General features: G+C 34.3%; 1 gene segment (V, D, J or C); it reads left to right on the top strand.

Moving 5' to 3' along the window:
* The first annotated feature begins 5,208 nt into the window (after positions 1 to 5,208).
* Positions 5,209 to 7,798, top strand: LOC141379230 (T cell receptor alpha variable 12-1-like). The segment is given in 3 exon segments: positions 5,209 to 5,248; positions 6,634 to 6,938; positions 7,745 to 7,798. Coding segments are annotated over 3 exon segments (399 nt in total).
* The last annotated feature ends 13,099 nt before the right edge of the window (positions 7,799 to 20,897 follow it).

Genomic DNA, 20,897 nt, shown 5'->3' with positions numbered 1-20,897 from the left:
CAGAGATTTAACGCAGAACTCAACACATCTGCATTATCAATTCCTCTGACGATCAAGGATCTGCGTGCATCAGATTCTGCTGTGTATTACTGTGCCCTGAAGCCCACAGTGACGAAACTGAAGTCAAACCACATACAAAAACAACAGAACAGACATATTCTCTCAGTGCTGGTGATGTTCTTGTCTAGTTGTATAATTATTAATACGTTATGCAGTGCTACTTTGTTAATTACTGTTTAGATTAAAAAAAAAAGATAATTATTTGTTTTAGGAAAGTTGTTGTAGTTTGGGTTGATTAAATTCTGAATTTAAATCTAGATCTCTCTATCTATCTGTCTTCTAGTTGAACAGTTGGTATCAGAAGTGGCTTTTATGAAAGGCAAAGGCCTCTAGATTACGCTTATTTTACCAAAATAATATATGATCATGCCTTGATTTATAATTATTTAATAAGGACAGTAAGGTCTGACAAAAGTCTTTTCACTGAACAGAAATAATGTACAGTATAGAATATAAAGCTGTGGTGCAGTGGAAACAGAATTAATATTGTATATGACTCTCATGAGCTTGGAGGACTGCATCCATACATCTCTGCAATGACTCAAATAACTTAATAATAAAATCATCTGGAATGGCAAAGAACGTGTTCCTGCAGACTCTCCGAGTTCATCAAGATTCTTTGGTTTTATCTTCTGCCTCATCCTTCATCTTCATCAAATTCATTAGAATTTGCCCTCTCCTGTGGTTTGTAATGTAATAGGCAACACAAATGTCTTAATACTTCAGGCTGTTGATGTTGCCATCCACTCCGCAGATCTCTTGCACACCCCTATACTGAATGTAACCCCAAACCATTATTTTCCCTCACCAAACTTGACTGATTTTTGTGAGAATCTTGGGTCCATGCAGGTTCCAATACATCTTATGCAGTATTTGTGATGATTGGGATGCAGTTCAACAGATCTGAAAAAATCAACCTTCTGCCACTTTTCCAAATGCATCTATCAAATCCAGTGGTAAGTACAGTACTTACCGAACACTCATATTTAAATAACAGTGGGTCAGTGCAATGTTTTTAAAGAAAATATTATTTCTATTCAGCAATTATGCATTAATGTGCATTTCTTTTGTCTTATGTACTATCAGACGGGCAATGATGGTTAAAAAACTGAATTGGTTTCACTCTCACAGATCAGGAAGTTCCTGAACATCTTCATAACTGAACAGCAGAACGCATCAGTAACACACAGTAAGATCATATTGAGAGTATTAATACACAACTCATCTGATCTCATTCACCATGAACAAATGCATGCTATTGATTATTCTCATGGCATCAGGTGTGTAATTTATTAATTTCTAATACCATTATTAATATTTTAATGATTTCCTGACACATCTTTATTGTTAACATGTAGCATATTACAAAATGTGTTTATATTGTGTGCAGTGTTTGCAGATGTGACGGCTGTGGACAAAATTGAGCCAAACAGTGGGAGCAAAGTCATCAGAACAGAACGAGAGTCTGTAAAGCTGAGCTGCTCTTATGATTCAAATAATGAATATGTACGTCTATATTGGTACAGAAGACATTCAAGTGGAGAACTTCAATATTTATTATATAAAGGAGCTCGATCAAACTCAGCCAAAGACACCTCTGATGCCCGATTTGAGTCAAGTACATCTCGCATATCCACTGACCTCATTATTAAGACTGCAGCTCTGTCAGATTCAGCTCTTTATTATTGTGCTCTAAGAGTTGAAGCCCAGTGATACAAAACATATAACAAGTCATACAAAAACTTAAAAGCATTTTCACTTTGAAGCTCTTTTTATGAAAACCGTATCAAAATCTCAAAGTCAGATAATGATTGCAAACACCAGTGTGAGGTTGAGGGAAGAAACATGTTATAAAAAGGAATGAATGAGGGGAAAAGCTTTTTTTAAGCAAACAAAAAACTAAAGTGGGTAATGTCTTTTTATAATTAATGAAATTAAACAAAAATGCAGACCTTTCTTTTTTCATCTTAGTAGACCGAAATTTCATATAGTGTATGCTGGTGCCTAATTTTTCACATGTCACCATAGTGACATGAACTTCCAATAACTCTGGCTAATTTTTTTTCATCTAGCTGATGCCCTTTCAGCTACATACACTCCTAAAATCATAGTTCTTTTGTTGACATTGATGGTTCTATGAAGTATTTACATTCATAGAATTCTACCATTTCACAAAATGTTCTTTGTTTTGGGAAAAGGGTTGACAGCATACAAAAAACAAAACGTTCTTTAAATAACTCTTTGATGAAAGGTTCTTTGAGGAACCAATAATACAAACCCAAATCAGAAAAAGTTTAAACAGTGAAAACGCAAATAAGAAATAATATTTTCAACATTTTTAGAAAATTATGATTTTTACCAATTTCTACATTGATTTCTAAATTTACTTTGACTTGTGTTTCATTGCAGACAATTCAGCAAACATTATTTAATGTGTTCCCCATGATTTATATATTTTTTGTTTTAAATAAACATATGCATTCCAATTTTGGTTTATGTAACACACAAAAAAAAGTAACAGTAAAGCATTTACCACTTTTTAATGTTGCCATTCCTTTTCAAAACCCTTCAAAGATGTTTAGGAACTGTTTCAAGTCCAATTTTGTCCCATTCTTCGTTTTGCATTTTGCGCTTCAGAATGCACTACTCAGTCTCTATTGGAACAGAACAGACACAATAAAAATAATGAGGAACACATTAAATAATGTTTGTTCTTTTGTCTGCAATGAAACACAAAGTAAATTTAGAAATTATTTCTTTCTTTTTTTAATTGCGTTTTTCATTCTGTCCTAACTTTTTCTGATTTGGGGTTGTAGTTTTTTTATGTCACCACTGAAACAGATTTAAGAAAATTAGAAAATAATGGAAACAACAATCAAATATCAATGCCTCTAATATTTATAACATCTACAAAAGTTATCTTGTTATCAATACATTTTGTGAGGCTTTGTTTAAATGGTGTTTGCACAATGTATTGCTATGACATAAACAAGATGATAATTTATTGCTGTGAAAATCTGTATGAATCTAAAATTGAAAGTTCATTTTAACATCAAAAAACACTTGCACGTATAATTTAATGTGTATTTTAACACTAACAGACATACATCTGTTTCACGTAAGTATTACACAGTAGTAATGAAACAAAGCCCCCTCTAAAATGTGCCAAAGAGGAGGGGCTCAGTGTTCACAGACCTAACTTGATCCATATCAAAACAATTCCGTTTGACTCTTCTCAGAGTGAACACAATGGATCTTCTTTCAGTTGTACTTTTATTTGTCAAAACCGGTATGTATATTTATTTACTATTTTCTATTTTGTAACATAAAACGCATAAATGAAAAGCACTAAAAGGCTACAAATGTACTTTTTTTCCAGCAACTGTCTTTGGAAATACCATCAAACCAGATGAAACAAATGTAGTTGCTCAGAAGGATTCAGATGTTAAATTGTCCTGTAGTTATTCATCTACAACTACAGATACTCTCTACTGGTACCGTCAGTATGAAAGATCAAAACCAGAATTTCTTGTACTCATCTACAGTAGTGCAAAAGCTGCCGAGAAATCTAAAGTAGATCCAAGATTCTTTGTTAAAGTTGAAAAAAGACAACAAATCCATGTGGATCTTCTGCTCTCCTCTACTGCAGTATCAGACTCTGCTGTGTATTACTGCGCTCTGCAGCCCACAGTCACAGGAAACACAACAGCTCTGCACAAAAACCTGATACAATGAGACACAAAACAGAAACAGACAGTGAAATAGTTGCAGTGACCATAAGATGGCAGTAAGTACACAATACATGTCACAGAGGCTGAGGAATACTTTTCTTTTCACAGTAATCTTTCTTGGTATGCATTTATGTGACTGTATTTTGAATTATTTGCATTTTTTGTAGATTGATTATCCTTAAACCTTCACAGAGTGCACCTCAGTGTGCATATTGTTGATTAGCCAAACTGAGGTTGAAAGATCACTCATATAAAAATAACAGAAAAGTATTGTGGAAAGAGGTGGAAATGTTTGGAAACGTAATTCTTTACATCTGTGACAACAACAGTTCATTTGGAAGCTCACATACAGTTATCTCGTCCTCACCAAATCAGTTAAAGGTTAATGATCTCTTTCTAAAGCAAATGCATGGGGTTTTGTAAGTCAATATACAAAACTTTAAAAACTATTATCACTTTTAGCAACTAAGGCTTCCAAAAACAATTTTTACTATGAATAGAATCAGACATCAGAGACTTAAACCTCTTTAAAATCTCAAGAACATTTTCCACTATAAAGCACCGTTTGTTGAAAAAAACGTTTCTTGGATGTCAAAGTTTTTTTCATTGAACCACTGATGCTCATTTAAAAACCTTTTGCAGGAGTTCAGGATGTACCAGATGCTAAGGTGAGAAATTTATTCCATTTCCATTAGTGTCCAGCTCACTCTGGCCTGTTCTGTGTTTGCCCAACAACAGCTGTCTGATTTTCTCTGCCAGCATTGTTCTAAACTCAGGGCTGTACAAATGGCACATACTTGAACATCCAATGCTGTGAATCATCACAGCTCAATAAGTCATTTGAACATTGTTTAATTTTTGAATTTTGAGCTCAAGTTTGAAATTCAAAACTTGAATTTAAAGTAATCCATTGTCTTGTCTATCATGATTTTTTTTCTAAATGTGTCAAAGTAAAATATTTTCTGACTACAAAAAAAAAATTGCAACATATTTTAAACCTGAGTTTTTTTACCTTCCCCAAGTATTTCTAATTCTATATTTTCTTGATTTCTATACTTCTCCACCACCAGGTAAAACTGTAAAAGATTTTACCACAGTCTTCATAATTAAACATCCATTAGCTTTCAGATCTTCACACGACAAACACATCTTAACAGCATACATACTTGCTACTCTTCTTCTCCCAGAGGTCTTAAAAATAGTTTTTCCCAATCACCCTACTATATTTTTTTGATCGTTTTCATCAACACTCATCTTCTTCAGTTTTTATGAGGTGGGTTGTTAGCCCAACGCTCAACCCAGGAAGAAAGAGAGAGAGAGAGAGAGAGAGAGAGAGTGTGTGAGATGTGATGTGATGTGATGTGCAGAGACGTACAGAGACTGAGAGTCTCAACAGTGATCTGAGCTGATCTTCAGCATGGACACAAGCTTTATACTGATTCTCACTCTGGCTACAGGTACCATTTTTTATAGACTAAAAACAAATGGAATTATTTAAATGACCACAGTTGAAAGTTCTGTAAATAGTGTTTGGTTTATTTTGCTAACCTTGATTTCACAAGCCAAAGTCTTTTCAGTTTGTGCTTTTTGTTGACAGGTTTGGTGTGTGGAGACAGTATAGAGCCAAATAAAGGAATGGAAAAAACAATTAAAGAAACAGAACCTGTTCAGCTGAGCTGTGCGTATACTACAGCCACAAGTAGAAGTTATGTTTATCTTTACTGGTTCAGACAATCTTTCAATGGAGAGCCACAGTATTTGTTAAACAAAAATGCACAAACAGCCAGTGATTCACACACGTCGGATGATCGGTTTCAGACGACTATAACACAGACAGCCACTGAACTCACTATTACTGATGTACGACTGTCAGATTCAGCTCTCTATTATTGTGCTCTAAGAGTAGGAGCCCAGTGATACAAAACATGAAACATGTTGTACAAAAACCTGAAGTTCTTTTCTCTTTGAACTCATCAAGAGAAACCCACAATCAAAACCTCAATCTAACCAACCCTAAATAGGTAATAATATTGTGGTAACACCTGTGTTGATGCCTGTATTAAACATTTAAAGAAACTACCCCCTGCACAACGTGAACATATATACAAACTCGAGACACAACATTGATTTACTTTAAATATTCATATTTTCATTAGATGTCACTTGTGTAGTACTTGCAGTTAACCATAAGAGGGCGGTATGTCTTTGTCATTAGCCAATGACAAATAATGAATACAACATAGCAACAGCTTTTATGAGTTCACCTCAAGCTCCACCTTCAATCTTCATTAAAATGCAAAACAAAACAGTCATATTCAGTGATTTATCTTAACTTAAAGGTGCATTCGATACGCACACTCATGCCAAATAAGCAATGCAATTTCACATTAACAAAGCAAAGCAGAATTACGTCAATTAAATGCAAAAAATCATTTTGACCAATTAAGATCTTAGACCAGACACCTGATGAAGAGCCTTTTTGAAAAAAATGTCACCTAATAGATATATTATGGTCTCCTTTTGCATTTTGCTAAACTGTCATGCTTAATTTGGTCAAGAAAATGATTTTAGGTGTTAAAAATGAACAATGATCCAATCATAGGGAGAGGGAGGAGTCAATTTATGTATATGATGTGCTTATTACAGCGTTTACATAAATTCCACAGCAGAAAAGAGTGAGAATAGGATCTATATACTTCCTAAAACAGGAAGGATGACACCGTGGATAAAACTATATATCGTTCTGTTCATGTACATTTGGGGTAAGTCATATTTTAGTGAGTAAATTTTTGTGAAGATAAAAATATTTTATGCTAATGTTGATCATGATTTGATTCTACAGGAATAGAGTCGCAGGACAATGTTGAGCAGAAAGCAAGAGTTCAAACTGCTGTTGAAGGTGAAGCTGTTGAGATCGACTGCACATATCAAACCCAGCTCACCCCGACTCTCTTCTGGTACCAGCAAAAGACAAACACAATCCCAAAATATATGCTCAACAGAGTTGGAAAGACTGGAGGTGAAGACAAAGAATTCAAAGAAAGATTTACTGCAAATCTCAACACATTTTCAAAATCAGTTCCTCTGATGATCAGAGATCTACATGTGTCAGACTCTGCTGTGTATTACTGTGCTCTGCAGCCCACAGTGAGAAAACACACTCAACACTCACACAAAAACACATTCACTGTGTCATCAATATACTATATAGCAAGTTTAATTTCCTCAAATGGGGAATTTAATAGTTTTAAAAAATCTCAAATATGTACAGTAGGGACAAATGTGATTTCTTTAGGTACATGCAAACCAGGGCCTGCTTAAATAGTGAGATTAGGAGTTTGGAAAAAAAACCATCCCCCCAACTTAATTGACTTAGTTATTGGCATCTATAAGAACAAAGACAATAGGAGACTTGTTCGAAAATTGTATTCTGCCATCCAAGGCACCAAGGAACACTCAACAAGTGACAACAGACTAAAATGGGAGAGAGAATCCAACCTAGTTATCTCAGAGGAAGATTGGTTAAATATTTACCCATTACAGGCCACTTCTTCCAGCTCTGAGCGGGATTTTTGCTAAAGGAATCTCATCAGATACTTTATAACACCCAAGTTAACATGCATGTTAACACAGGAGAAGGATAGGGGACAGCGCTGGAGGAAATGTGGAGGAGACTTATGTTAGGAAATTGGATTTTTTTTTTTTTTTTTTGTCTCTTTTACTTTTAATCAAACAATTGTTTGTATAGGTTATCTAAGGGTCATATATTAACTGTACTTCTACTGTGGTGTCTGAGATGCTGGTCATACTAATTAGCATTTTTGCAGTAGTAGATGAATTCTGGTCCAAAATTAAATTAAGTTCTGCAGAAACTTGCTGTCTGAAAAAAAGTGTTAAAACTGAACACAGAGCACAAAAAAATTCAACACAGAGCACAATTTTTTGTTGTGCAGAGAATTCGTAGAAAAAGAGGACTTATGTCTGGGGTACGGCCAATGGAGGACTGAACAATGAGTGACAAATGACGAATTTCATAAAACTCCACCTGTTAATATCAGCTGCCCATATAAGTTGGAGTGAGGAAAAGAAAGTTGTTGCGCACCTCCTTAATGTAACTTTTGCGTTGCATTGAGGATAACAGAATTCTGTGAATCGAATTATTTATTTGTATCCAATAAATTGTTACCTTTTTTGACATTGAAGAAAAATCTCTCCTGACCTTTTTTCTTGAACTCGCATGGAATTGATTGAATTTTCCAACACTTAGCAAACCATTTTCACATATTTTGGAGTTGCCCAGCCTTTCAGTCATGCTGGCAGGATGTAATGCAAGTAATACGAAATATTTTTAGTGATGGAATGGCCTTCTCCTTTACAACATTTTACCTGGGAAATATTGCAGCCAACCTAATGGTAAAAGACAAGTATTTATTAAAAATACACAGCCACAGCCATATCACCCTGCAGCCCAAGACCAGTTACTCACTGAAGATAAGCAGAGCAGAGCCTGGTCAGTACCTGGATGGGAGACCATACGGAAGTTGGAAGTGGTGTTAGTTAGCCAGCAAGTGGTGCTCAATCTACGGTCTGTGTGAGTCCTGATGCCCCAGTATATTGAAAGGGACACTTTACTGTCAGTGGGCGCCGTCTTTCGGATGAGGCGTTAAACCAAGGTCCTGACTTTCTGTGGTCATTAAAAATCCCATGGCACTTCTTGTAGAGTAGGGGTGTAACCCTAGTGTCCCTCAAAGTCCCTCAATCGGCTCTTACACTCATGGCTTCCCAATCATCCCCATCCACCGAATTGGCTCTATCACTGTCTCTTCACTCCACCAATAGCTGGTGTGTGGTGAGCGCACTGGCGCCGTTGTCCTGTGTCTGCCGTCGCATCATCAAAGTGGATGCTGCACACTGGTGGTGGTATGGAGAGACCCCCCTCATGATTGTGAAGCACTTTGGGTGTACTGTTATACACAATAAGTGTGCTATACATTACAAATCTATCATTCAAAATATGACTTTTTCTTTAAATCTTCAAATGGACAAATACATGCTGTATTGGGGAAAATGGACTGTACTTAGGCCTTTACACAGTGTGAACTGATCTTTATATGTATTTGTTAATGTGACGTATCTGGAAATATGTGACCAGGCAACTGTTCATTTAATTTCAGATGTGTAAATGTATTATTTATTTTGTTTATGATTTGTATTTTTTTTTTTTTTTACTTTTTCTTCCTTAGAGAAATAAAAATAAAGTATAAAAAAATATTCTATATGGCAGAGGTGCCCAAACATTTTCTCATGAAGGGCCAAAAATCAAACTTGATCGGGGTTGTGGGCCAAATGTAAATATAGGAAAATATATTGGAAAATTCTAATTTATTTAATAATGTTTAAAATAAATATCAAAAATTACTTCAATCGTATCTCCCGGTGTTCACGTGGGTTTCCTCCAGGTGCTTCGGTTCCCACCACAGTCCAAAGGCATGTGGTACAAAATTGTCTGTAGTGTATGAGTGTGAATGAGTGTGTTTAGATGTTTCCCAGTGATGGGCAGCAGCTGGAAGGGTATCTGCTGTGTAAAACATATGCTTGATAAGTTGGCGATTCATTCTGCTTTGGTGACCTAAGATTAGTAAAGGGACTAAGCTGAAAAGAAAATGAATGAATAAATAATACATGTTATAACACAATGGAGTTCAATGCTGTATACACAAGTTGCTGAGGTCTTGTGCATGTCCTTCTCCCTCTCCTCTTAGATGGGACGTGGGGCCAAATCAAAGGTTACCAAGGGCCAACTTTGGCCCGCATGCAGGCCCTAGTTTGGGCATCTCTTCTATATAGGCTTTCCTAATAGAAAGAAATTCTTAATTTCCTTTCTTTTTTGTTGACTTTTTATTTCAGTGTATTAGAAATATCAAATGACAACTTTTAAAAAGTAGCGATATGTGTGGTACCAAAAGAACGTAATGCGTTAGCTTGAGTATAAAAGACCATTCTGCCAAAGAACAAAAACAGACTGCCGAGATAAGGAAACAGCAAAGCATCATTACATACAATGTAAAAATTAAAAAATAAAATGGGACAAATGTGAGTTAAAATACTACTTTAGAGATAATTTTACAAGCAAATTTAACACATTTTTGATTGAAAAGGGTTTTAAAGCCATTTTTGTTAATAGTCTAACTATGTATAAGGAATTTCTTTTAGTATTGTAAACACATTCCTTAAAATTAATCAATTTATTATAATCTAATGGATTAAAACTACACTTTGCGATTTTCCAACACAGTTTTCAGTGGGTGTAAACAATTCAGTTCAACTTCAATTGTTTGAAAAAGATTCATGATAATTAACTCAGAATGAAAAGAAAGAACAATTTTTACCTGATTTCACGATGGGGGGAAATAACTGTACAACCAAAGGCAAAATTTTCAAATTACAAAAGACACTGAGAACATAAGAGAAAACACTGATGATTGCGATTGGTTGTTTCAGAGAGCAGGAAATCAGTGTTGACAGATCTGACATGATCTAATGGTGTCTGACAGAAACTGTGATTCAAACCATTCAATCTGACTCTTCTCGGAGTTCAACACTTCAACAATGAAGCTTCATTCACTTATTCTCTTCTGCACCTCAGCTGGTATGTGTGCTGGTATATATTATCTGGTTAATATATGCTAATATATATGATTGGAAATGTATTTTTAAAATCTTTTTTTTTTCAGCTGCTGTTTTTGGAAATGTCATCAGACCAATCAACACTGATGTTTTTGCTGAGGAAGGATCAAATGTGACATTATCCTGTAGTTTTACAGCCTCTGGAGGTACAGATTATCTCCACTGGTACCGTCAGTATGGAGGATCAAAACCCGAATTTCTTGTACTCACCTACAGCAGTGCAAAAAAATCTAAGGAGTCTGATATAGATCCAAAATTCAGTGCTAATGTCTCAAAAAGTGAACATGTGGATCTGCTGCTCTCTTCTGCTGCAGTATCAGACTCTGGTCCGTGTATCATCCGTTCATTTGATTATTCCTTTTATTACGGAAAACGAAACATCAGAAAAACGATGAATATTTCGTTTTTCTGTTTATTCTGTAGGCAGAAAAAACGGAAACTCATCTGTTATTCTGCTTATTAACTTAAAACGAAATATTAAAACAAACACAAAACCAAAACGAAATAATGAGTCAAAAAATGGTCCGTGTCTGGTCCGTGTACGTTTTGTTCATTTGTTTTCCATTTTCAAACGGAATAAAGGAAATGGAGAAAACGGCCGTTTTTCTTTTGCTCACGAGAAAACGAAAAAACGAGATTTTGGCTGGATTTTCGTTTTTTGGTTTAGGGTAGGAAAACGGATAAACGACTTTAAAATTCATTTTACACATGTAGGCGGTGCTGAAACGCCCACTTTCCTCTAATTGGTCAACCAAATCTGCGCTCGTGACGTCACCCTCAAAATAAAAGCCTTACACGCAGGCTTTTAATTATTATTATTTAATTATATATATAAACTAAGTTTACATATTCTATCATTTGAACCACACACAGTTAGCAGGCTTACATTCATTGCGTATGTATAAATTAAATAAAAACGTAAATCAGCAGTATTCTTAGACATTTGTCATTAAAATAAGGTCATAGTTCACTGCCAAGCTTCTTGCTGCTGTGCACCTGATGCAGAGCAAAGATAGCCATTTCCGAGGAGCACCTGGTTTACATGATTGTTTCAGAGCTATTGTAGGCCTAAATAATAGCCTACTCTGTATAAAATAATAATTTATTATTACTATTAGGCCTATTATTATTAGTATTGTTATTATTATTATTTACTTAGTTATTTAATGGTTGTAAGAACACAATGGACCCTGCATGGGGCTATAATAAATGGTACCATTTGTTTCTATTGGATTTTCTCCTATTTTAATTTAATATATGCCTTTAGCCTATTGTAAATATTTATTTGATAATTAATACTTTTTTATTGCAAGTCAAAGTAGGCCTGTCTTATTATTATTATTTTTTGTTATTATTTTGTCGTTGTTGTTGTTATTATTATTGTAGCAGGAACATAGCCACAGGTGTGGCAGAGTGTGCTGGTGAAAATAGATGCCTTCGCGCTCAAGCGCGCGCAAAAAACTTGCACAGGCAAAAGTAATGATGAATGTGTTGAAGGAAAAAAAAAACATTCTAATTATTTGTTAATAAAATAGTGCAACATTATTCTCAGTCAGTGTAGGCTGAAAAAATTAAGATCGCCAGCATTTCAAGGGTGGTTTTATTTTTAGTTCATTGCTGTGACGCGCTATATTTCACTAAGGCTGCATGAGACTGCGCATCTTGCTTATTTTCTCTATTTTACATACAGAACATATCATACAGTCCAGGTTCTACCGTTCTAGTGAGTGTGGGGCATTGCTTTACGGTGGTAAAGTGGATTATTTCTTGGCAAATTCATAATGATTCACTTTGTTTAGTAATAAATTTCATAGTTATATAATAACTACATTTCAAGAATATGTTAACACTTTCAACTATTTAGGATTATTTATTGCATCAAAAGTAATTTCAAAGTAACATTAAATGTACGTATAAACTGCTTAATTTGTGTGTGTAAACACCTAAGATGCAAAAAGCTTATTTAGACCAGAATAGGCCTACTAAATGCAACGGTCAATGTATGTAAACTTATGACCTAAAATGTCTTAAATGACTAAATTTAAGTCTTTTTAAGTTTTTAAATAATTTAAGTTTAACATAAATGATTTAAACTTTAAACTTTAAATTAACAGAGTATGGCAAATAAATTGTTTATTAAATGGAGGTCAGGTGTCTATCTTACTTATAATTATTAAATATTATGACACTACAGTGGTGTATTGGAGAGTACGCACCTTTTAATTAATTAATTTTAAATAAGTGGTTTATCCTAAATAAAATGCAATAGGATCGGTGTGCAATGAATAGTTTGAAAAGCCCTGGTTCAGACTAGACGAGCTATAGCTGTCTGTGCGCTGCGCTAATAACTTGGCATTTGCCCTTTTCGGTGCTGCCAGATGCATTTATAATGCATAAAAAATAAAAAAGGTAATTCGGTAAAGCGCGCGATGCGCGCAGAAATAAGCGCACTATATGCATATGTCGAATTAAGTTCTCCTTTTCTTTAATCAAGACTTTTCCATTCGAGGAATTACAGTTATTAATAGCTAAGCCCTTATAAACGATCAGTTTATAAAATACACAATTTACGGATCAAGCCTAATGAAGAATAAGAAGAATATGCAACGCATTATGATCCTTGAATGATCAGAGCGCATTTATATAAACTATATATTTTATATAATCCATAAAAACATTATACATTTCAAGTAATGGAACATTATATGTTATAAAATCTAAACTATTATTTAGGCTACAGGCTGTTCAGCGCGTGCGTCAAAGAAAAGACATGACACAATCTCTATAAAAACTTGTTGTTTATTTACAATATCTAAAGGGATATAAAACATCTAACATGCATCTCCATTCTCAACGAGTTTCTGTGTTCTGCACCCTTCACAGACCGAGGTCTCATTCCGAGGTAATCTGTAAATATTCTCATTTGGTTCTGGCACATTCTTGATTAAAGTGAAACTGACCAGCAACGGATGATTTGTCATATAGGGTGACTACAGTTATAATACAGGTTATGGAACTATTTCACTTTAATTTCATATTATTATTTTATTAAACAAACAAACCAGTTTTTGTTTTGGCTCTGCATGCAGCGTATTGGATCTTTGAAGCATTGCACTTCAAATGTTATTCCTTTTTTTTATTTTTAATATAATAAACATTTTCCTATAGGCTATGATGAAGTGTATATTTTTGTTCACACAGGTCCTATACAAAACTGTGGATGGATGATTTGTTTCTCCGTGAAAATCACTCATTTAATAAGCAAAACAGGCCAAAATGTTGTTTAGCTTGCGTCAAACTGGATGGACAATTTACAAACATATTGAATACAAAGGCTGGTTATTTTATGCAATGAGGGACCTATTACAAATTAAAGAAAATTATTTGCATATTAAAACGAAAATATATAATACAACAACAGATCCTACCTCATAGGAAATGACTTTAGATAATGTAAATAAGCATCAAGTTTTTTTTGAGATTGTGTGTCTAATTCAGTAGTGTAGTGCGTTCGCGTGGGTTTCCTCCGGGTGCTCCGGTTTTCCCCACAGTCCAAAGACATGCAGTACAGGTGAACTGGGTAGGCTAAATTGTCCGTACTGTGTAAGTGTGTGTGTATGTGTGGATGTTTCCCAGAGATGGGTTGTGGCTGGAAGGGCATCCGCTGCATAAAAACTTGCTAAATAAGTTGGCGGTTCATTCCGCTGTAAAGGGACTAAGCCGACAAGAAAATGAATGAATAATGTGCAATACTAATTTAAAATACGTATCACTAACCTTATATGTGAAATAGCAGGGCCCGCTGTAGCACTTTCTCAAGAAGAGCAAATGTCAAATTATTAGCGCAAAGCACATATAGCGAGCTCATCTGTTTGTCGGAACTACTAGACACAATTTTTTAATCAACTATAATGTGTTTAATTAGTTAATTTGAAATTTATTTCATTATTCCAGCAATAATTGTTGAGTGAAAGAATGCGCTAGAAATATGCATTGCGGCTCCCTTTATTGTACAGGCTTATTGCACTTAAACTTTTTTAAGTTCGGCTCTCGAATTAGTAAGGTTATGAGTAAATGTTATTTAAAATATTTAAAGCCTGCCATCTAGCCTACAATAACAGCAAATTTAATAATAAAAAATAATAAGACAGGCCTACTTTGGCGTTGCAATAAAATAGTATTAATTATCAAATAAATAATTACAATATATAATTAAAATAGGAAGAAATAAATGAAAACAAATGGTACCCTTTGTTTTTATAGCAGGGCCCAAAGTGTTCTTATTCTGGTTCCGGTAACAACTATTAAAAAGAAAAAAAAACACCAAACAATAAAAACACTAGTAACTGATAATAATAATAATAATAATAATAATAATAATAATAATAATAATAATAATTATTATTATTATTATTATTATAAAGCCCTTGCTCTGAAACAATAATGCAAACCAGGTGCTCCTCGGAAATGGCTATCTTTGCTCTGCATCAGGTGCACAGCAGCAAGAAGCTTGGCAGTGAACTATGACCTTATTTTAATGACAAATGTCTAAGAATACTGCTGATTTACGTTTTTATTTAATTTATACATACACAATGAATGTAAGCCTGCTAACTGTGTGTGGTTCAAATGATAGAATATGTAAACTTAGTTTATATATATAATTAAATAATAATAATTAAAAGCCTGCGTGTAAGGCTTTTATTTTGAGGGTGACGTCACGAGCGCAGATTTGGTTGACCAATTAGAGGAAAGTGGGCGTTTCAGCACCGCCTACATGTGTAAAATGAATTTTAAAGTCGTTTATCCGTTTTCCTACCCTAAACCAAAAAACGAAAATCCAGCCAAAATCTCGTTTTTTCGTTTTCTCGTGAGCAAAAGAAAAACGGAAAAACGGCCGTTTTCTCCATTTCCTTTATTTCGTTTGAAAATGGAAAACAAATGAACAAAACGTACACGGACCAGACACGGACCATTTTTTGACTCATTATTTCGTTTTGGTTTTGTGTTTGTTTTAATATTTCGTTTTAAGTTAATAAGCAGAATAACAGATGAGTTTCCGTTTTTTCTGCCTACAGAATAAACAGAAAAACGAAATATTCATCGTTTTTCTGATGTTTCGTTTTCCGTAATAAAAGGAATAATCAAATGAACGGATGATACACGGACCGACTCTGCTGTGTATTACTGTGCAATGGAGCCCACAGTGACAGGAAACTCAACAACACTGCACAAAAACATGAGAGACACAAAATCATGCCCACAGTTGAAATATTAAATAGTGTTGTTGTATACATAATGTTGTATTATAAATTATAGAGTAATATAGGGCTGCATGATACTGGAAAAAATGTGATTTGTGATATTGTTGTTGAGTATTGTGATATATTTCTTATGATATATCATTTTCCCATAAAACGCTGTTTATTAACTATGTTTGTACATTTTTTATTCATTAAAAATAAACAAGTAAATATACTTCAGATCTAATTCAGACTAAAAACTGTGTCAATGTGAAAAACACTGTTATCTATAAAACATTGAGTGAGCGAAAACCTCAGGTACTCTGACTTTGATTGGCTGTTGTCAGTTCATTTTCAGCTGTGGGTTCAGCTTTGGGCTGCTACAGCCAATAGCAGAACGGCAAATACTGAGGAAAAAAATAAGGCCCCTTCTGAATAGTCAAATTTACAATACTTTGTCGAAATTGTTATGTTTTCAAGCACATAAGAATATAGTGCAGCATTGCGAGTCATAAAAACAAACTAACAAATTCCTTCATCAACAAAATGTGACTTTACAGCTTTAGCAGTGCATTTGGAACTGTACGATTTGGTATCTTTATCATGCTGATTAATAAAACCATTACTGAGGTACTTTCTAAATGGAATAGCATTAAAACCTGTCTGTAGTTTCCCATCATACATCAGTTCAGGCGATTTTACAAAGATCAGTAACAGAAAGCAGCTTACACCAGGACAGAGCCACCAGAATGTTTCACTGAAGGCTCCACTCATTCTTTCATCTCAATCTGTCTTTCAGACTTGCAGTTCAGAAGTTTAACACATGCTATACAGCAGTAGTTTACCTTTCTTACCACATGCAAATCAAAATCTAATGCCACACATTTGCTAAAATAAAAGGAAAACTAGATGGATTTTACATTCCCGTTCATGTCTGGGTTTTTATTCCTTTTCAGTTTCAATATCTGAAATAGAAAAGTTATTTTAAAAATGGTCCAAATACCAAAAATCAAAGTGTGTAGATGAGATCTTTTTTATTAGCTACTTGAGATGTCATTAATGTAATGCTTGCATGTAACCATAGGAGGGCAGTAGGTACTAAACACCTATCTGACAAAACCTGTAGCTTTTTTCTAAGCCTAAAATATATAGAGCTCCTTCTTGGATGATCATGCTGTACCAACATCATACTCTCCTCTCACAGACTTCACGTTGTATTCAGCAGTCATGGCACAAATGTTAAGGGTTATATTTCTTTTCACACTACTTATTCTCGGTAAAAACCTTTTATTTAATTTACCTTCACATTCAAGTAACATAGTTATTTATATATTTTTTGTATGTACATACTTTTATTTTTGTTATCTTTACAGAGTTCAGATCAGAGGACAGAGTTGATCAACCGGAAAAGGAAATAACTGTAGCTGAAGGAGGATCAGTGACATTACAGTGCAAATATGAATCATATTCTGTGCAAAAAGATATATTCTGGTACGTGCAGAGAACAAATGACTTCCCAAAATACATCCTGAGGAGAAGTAACTTTGGAGGAGAAAATGGCACAGAGTTTCAGGAGAGATTTCACTCTGAACTGTCTTTAGATTCAGTTCCTCTGCTGATCAGAGATCTGCGTGTGTCTGATTCTGCTGTGTATTACTGTGCTTTGAGGCCCACAGTGACAAAAATCAAGTCAAACCACATACAAAAACACAGGAGCCGAACATCAGATGGAAGTTTAACATGCTCTTCCTGTTCAGATCATCAAATATTGCCTCTGATTCATTTTTAAAGTGCTTTTGCATACTTCAAACAATAAAATACCCAAACACCAGGGTCTGATTCATTCATTTTCTTTTCAGCTCAGTCCCTTTATTAATCCGGGGTCACCACAGCAAAATGAACCGCCAACTTATCCAGCACAAGTTTTACGCAAATGATGCCCTTCCAGCTGCAACCCTCTGCAATCTCTGGGAAACATCCATGCATAGTCATTCACACACATACACCCGAACAATTTAGCCCACCCAATTCACCTGTACCACATGTCTTTGGACTGTGGGGGAAACCGGAGCACCCGGAGGAAACCCATGTGAACGCAGAGAGAACATGCAAACTCCACACAGAAACACCAACTGACCCAGCCGAGGCTCGAACCAGTGACCTTCTTGCTGTGAGGCGACAGCACTACCTCGCCCATTTTGGTCTGATCTGTATTTTAAATAATAAAGTTAATATTTAAATTAATAGCTAATATAAATATACATTTGACCACCCCTATAATGGTTCAAACCACTGTTAATGCATAATCCTGCTAATCAGTCTAATCAACAAAAAAGTTTAAAAGCAGCAGAGCTAGAGCACCAATAGACATCCTTATTTTTTCGTAAAATAGGTGTTTGTATCTAAATTTAGCCTGAAAATGCAAATCAAATTAGATGCAGTTTGTAGTTTAACCTACTGTAACATCTGAAATAGCTAATCAGAGAATACTGTAAAACACTAATCAGAGAATACTGTAAAACACTGACAATTTAAATACATTTTAATAATAAACTAGATTCAATTTAAATAAATACATAAATGACTGAAGCATGTATTACACAAACTAACTGAAACAGCTGACCTCCCTGATCATCAATGTATAATTGGCACACTGCTAAACACAACTAATAAATACAAATAAATTGTAAATAATAATACAGCAGCATATGGATGAAAGTAAAACACATCAGGAAGTTCAGTGTTGAGGAAGTTTTAATTTCTGAATTTGCTTAATTCTGTTTTACACACTTGTTTCCCATTTCCAGGTTTCAGCAGAATTGATCATGGTTGTGTAAATGTAAAGAGCATTGAGAGTACCACAATTTTTTTTTTTTAATTCCAATTTACACACAAAAACAAACTCCAGAAGAGAGAACAATGTCAAATATACTGTCTCATCCATAGACACTGCATTACAAAAAAAAACTTGCATAAACGTTAACTAGTTTTCATTGTCAGTTGATGCAAATATGATATAATGTAAATAATACATTTAAAAATGTATGTACATTAACAAAACTAGATAATAAAAACTTTCAAGGAACTAAGATGCTGATGACCGTTAAATATGTCCAAAGGTCTATGAAGAAAAAGCACAATATACTTAACTCACTACACTGACAGTTGTAATAAATGGCCAAAAAGTCTTCAAAAAAGATGTTTAAATTACGCAGTTTGTGTTCTTTATCATGTTTAACATCATGTGACTTAATTTTATTAGTGCAACTTGTGCAAAAAAACAAAAGAGGGCAACATCTGTCAGTTTCTCTCTTAACTGAGAAGTTTCTTTTAGGTTTTCAGAAGCTCCTCCTCAGAGTCTTGTCATGTTTATGAATACATTTGTCTCGTACTGAAAGATTTATTTTGACTTCTGTGTCATTTTTAAACAGATCATGAACTTTTTGAGGAATTTATTTCTGCTTGGACTCTTCAGTCTTGGTATGCATTTCTACAAATTTTTAGACATTTAGCTATTTATACAGGCAATTTGCTCATCTATTTGATATTTATAATATATAGCAAAATCATATTTGCATCAAATATTCTTCAATCCTAACAGAGTGCAGATCAGAAGAGAAAGTTGATCAGCCAGACAAACACATGACTGAAGTTGAAGGAAAGTCAGTGACGTTACGATGTACATTTACAACAACTTCAAACCAACCAGACCTCTTCTGGTACATCCAGAAAGCAAATGATCATCCCAAATACATCCTGAGGAGGGACAAGTATGGAGCTGGAGAAAATGGCACAGAGTTTCAGGAGAGATTTCACTCTGAACTTTTAACAGATTCAGTTCCTCTGCTGATCAGAGATCTGCATGTGTCTGATTCTGCTGTGTATTACTGTGCTCTGAGGCCCACAGTCACAAAACTCAAGTCAAACCACATACAAAAACACCACATGTTGACTGTGTGTTTGAATTTCTTTACAATAAGCATTTTTAAAAACAAAAATCATAATATAGATTACATTGCTAATAACATACACCTTCAGTGCAAACAATGGATATACAGTTGAAGTCCCACATATTTTTTTTCTTGTGTTAATATTTTCCAAATGATGTTTAACAGAGCAAGGAAATGTTCACAGTATGTCTGATAATATTTTTTTTTCTGGAAAAAAGTCTTACTTTCTTTATTTCAGCTAGAATAAAAGCAGTTTTTAATTTCGTAATAACCATTTTAAGGTCAAAATTATTAGCCCCTTTAAGCTATATATTTTTTCGATAGTCTACAGAACAAACCATCGTTCTACAATAACTTGCCAAATTACCCTAACCTGCCTAGTTAACCTTATTAACCTAGTTAAGCATTTAAATGTCACTTTAAGTTGTATAGAAGTGTCTTGAAAAATATCTAGTCAAATATTATGTACATCATCATGGCAAAGAGAAAATAAATCAGCTATTGGAAATAAGTTATTAAAACTATTATGTTTATAAATATATACACAAATTCGTTAGGGGTGTAACAGTTCACAAAAATCACGGTTTGGTTCGATACAACTCAGTGGTGTCACGGTTCGGTATGTTTTCGATAAAGCAGAAAAAAAGAAAAAAGCCAGAGGATTTCTCTGATTTAATTTTTTAATGTATTAAAACTAACATCATAAAAGTATGATCTTGCTTTTTTTTTTCTTTTACTTTAAACAGTGATAGAGCTATACTCCGGGGGTTTCTGCTTAGCAGCAAAAAAAAAACAAATCCTTTATACTCAAAACCAAAAAACTTCCTATAAAAAATAAATATAATATTGTAGTAGTTAAGCAAATAAAAAGAAAAGAACAATTTATTTTGTTATGGAACATAGTATCAATCAACTTTTAAGTATTTTTTATTTTCAGAAAGATGAGCGATTTCCGGAAGATTATCATTTGTTTCCGGGCATCCGGGAGTCTCTATGCATTTGCAGGAGACTCCTGAAACTTCCGGGAGACTTGGGATGTCTAGGATTGCATTAACGTTACTAGCCATTTTGCAAGCTAGTGCTGCGTGTGTGTGTGTGCACGTGTGTGGGTGTGTGTGTGTATATATATATATATCATACAAAAGCATCAGATTTTAATGGCTGTAAAAAGTAGTGTTTCAACAAAGTTTTATTTATTTTTTGTTTACTGATCATTTTAAATAATG

The sequence above is a fragment of the Danio rerio genome, chromosome 2 (assembly GCF_049306965.1).
Source record: "Danio rerio strain Tuebingen ecotype United States chromosome 2, GRCz12tu, whole genome shotgun sequence".
Taxonomy (NCBI): domain Eukaryota; kingdom Metazoa; phylum Chordata; class Actinopteri; order Cypriniformes; family Danionidae; genus Danio; species Danio rerio.
Note: the sequence above shows the minus strand (reverse complement) of the source record. Positions and strands in the feature narration are given on the sequence as shown.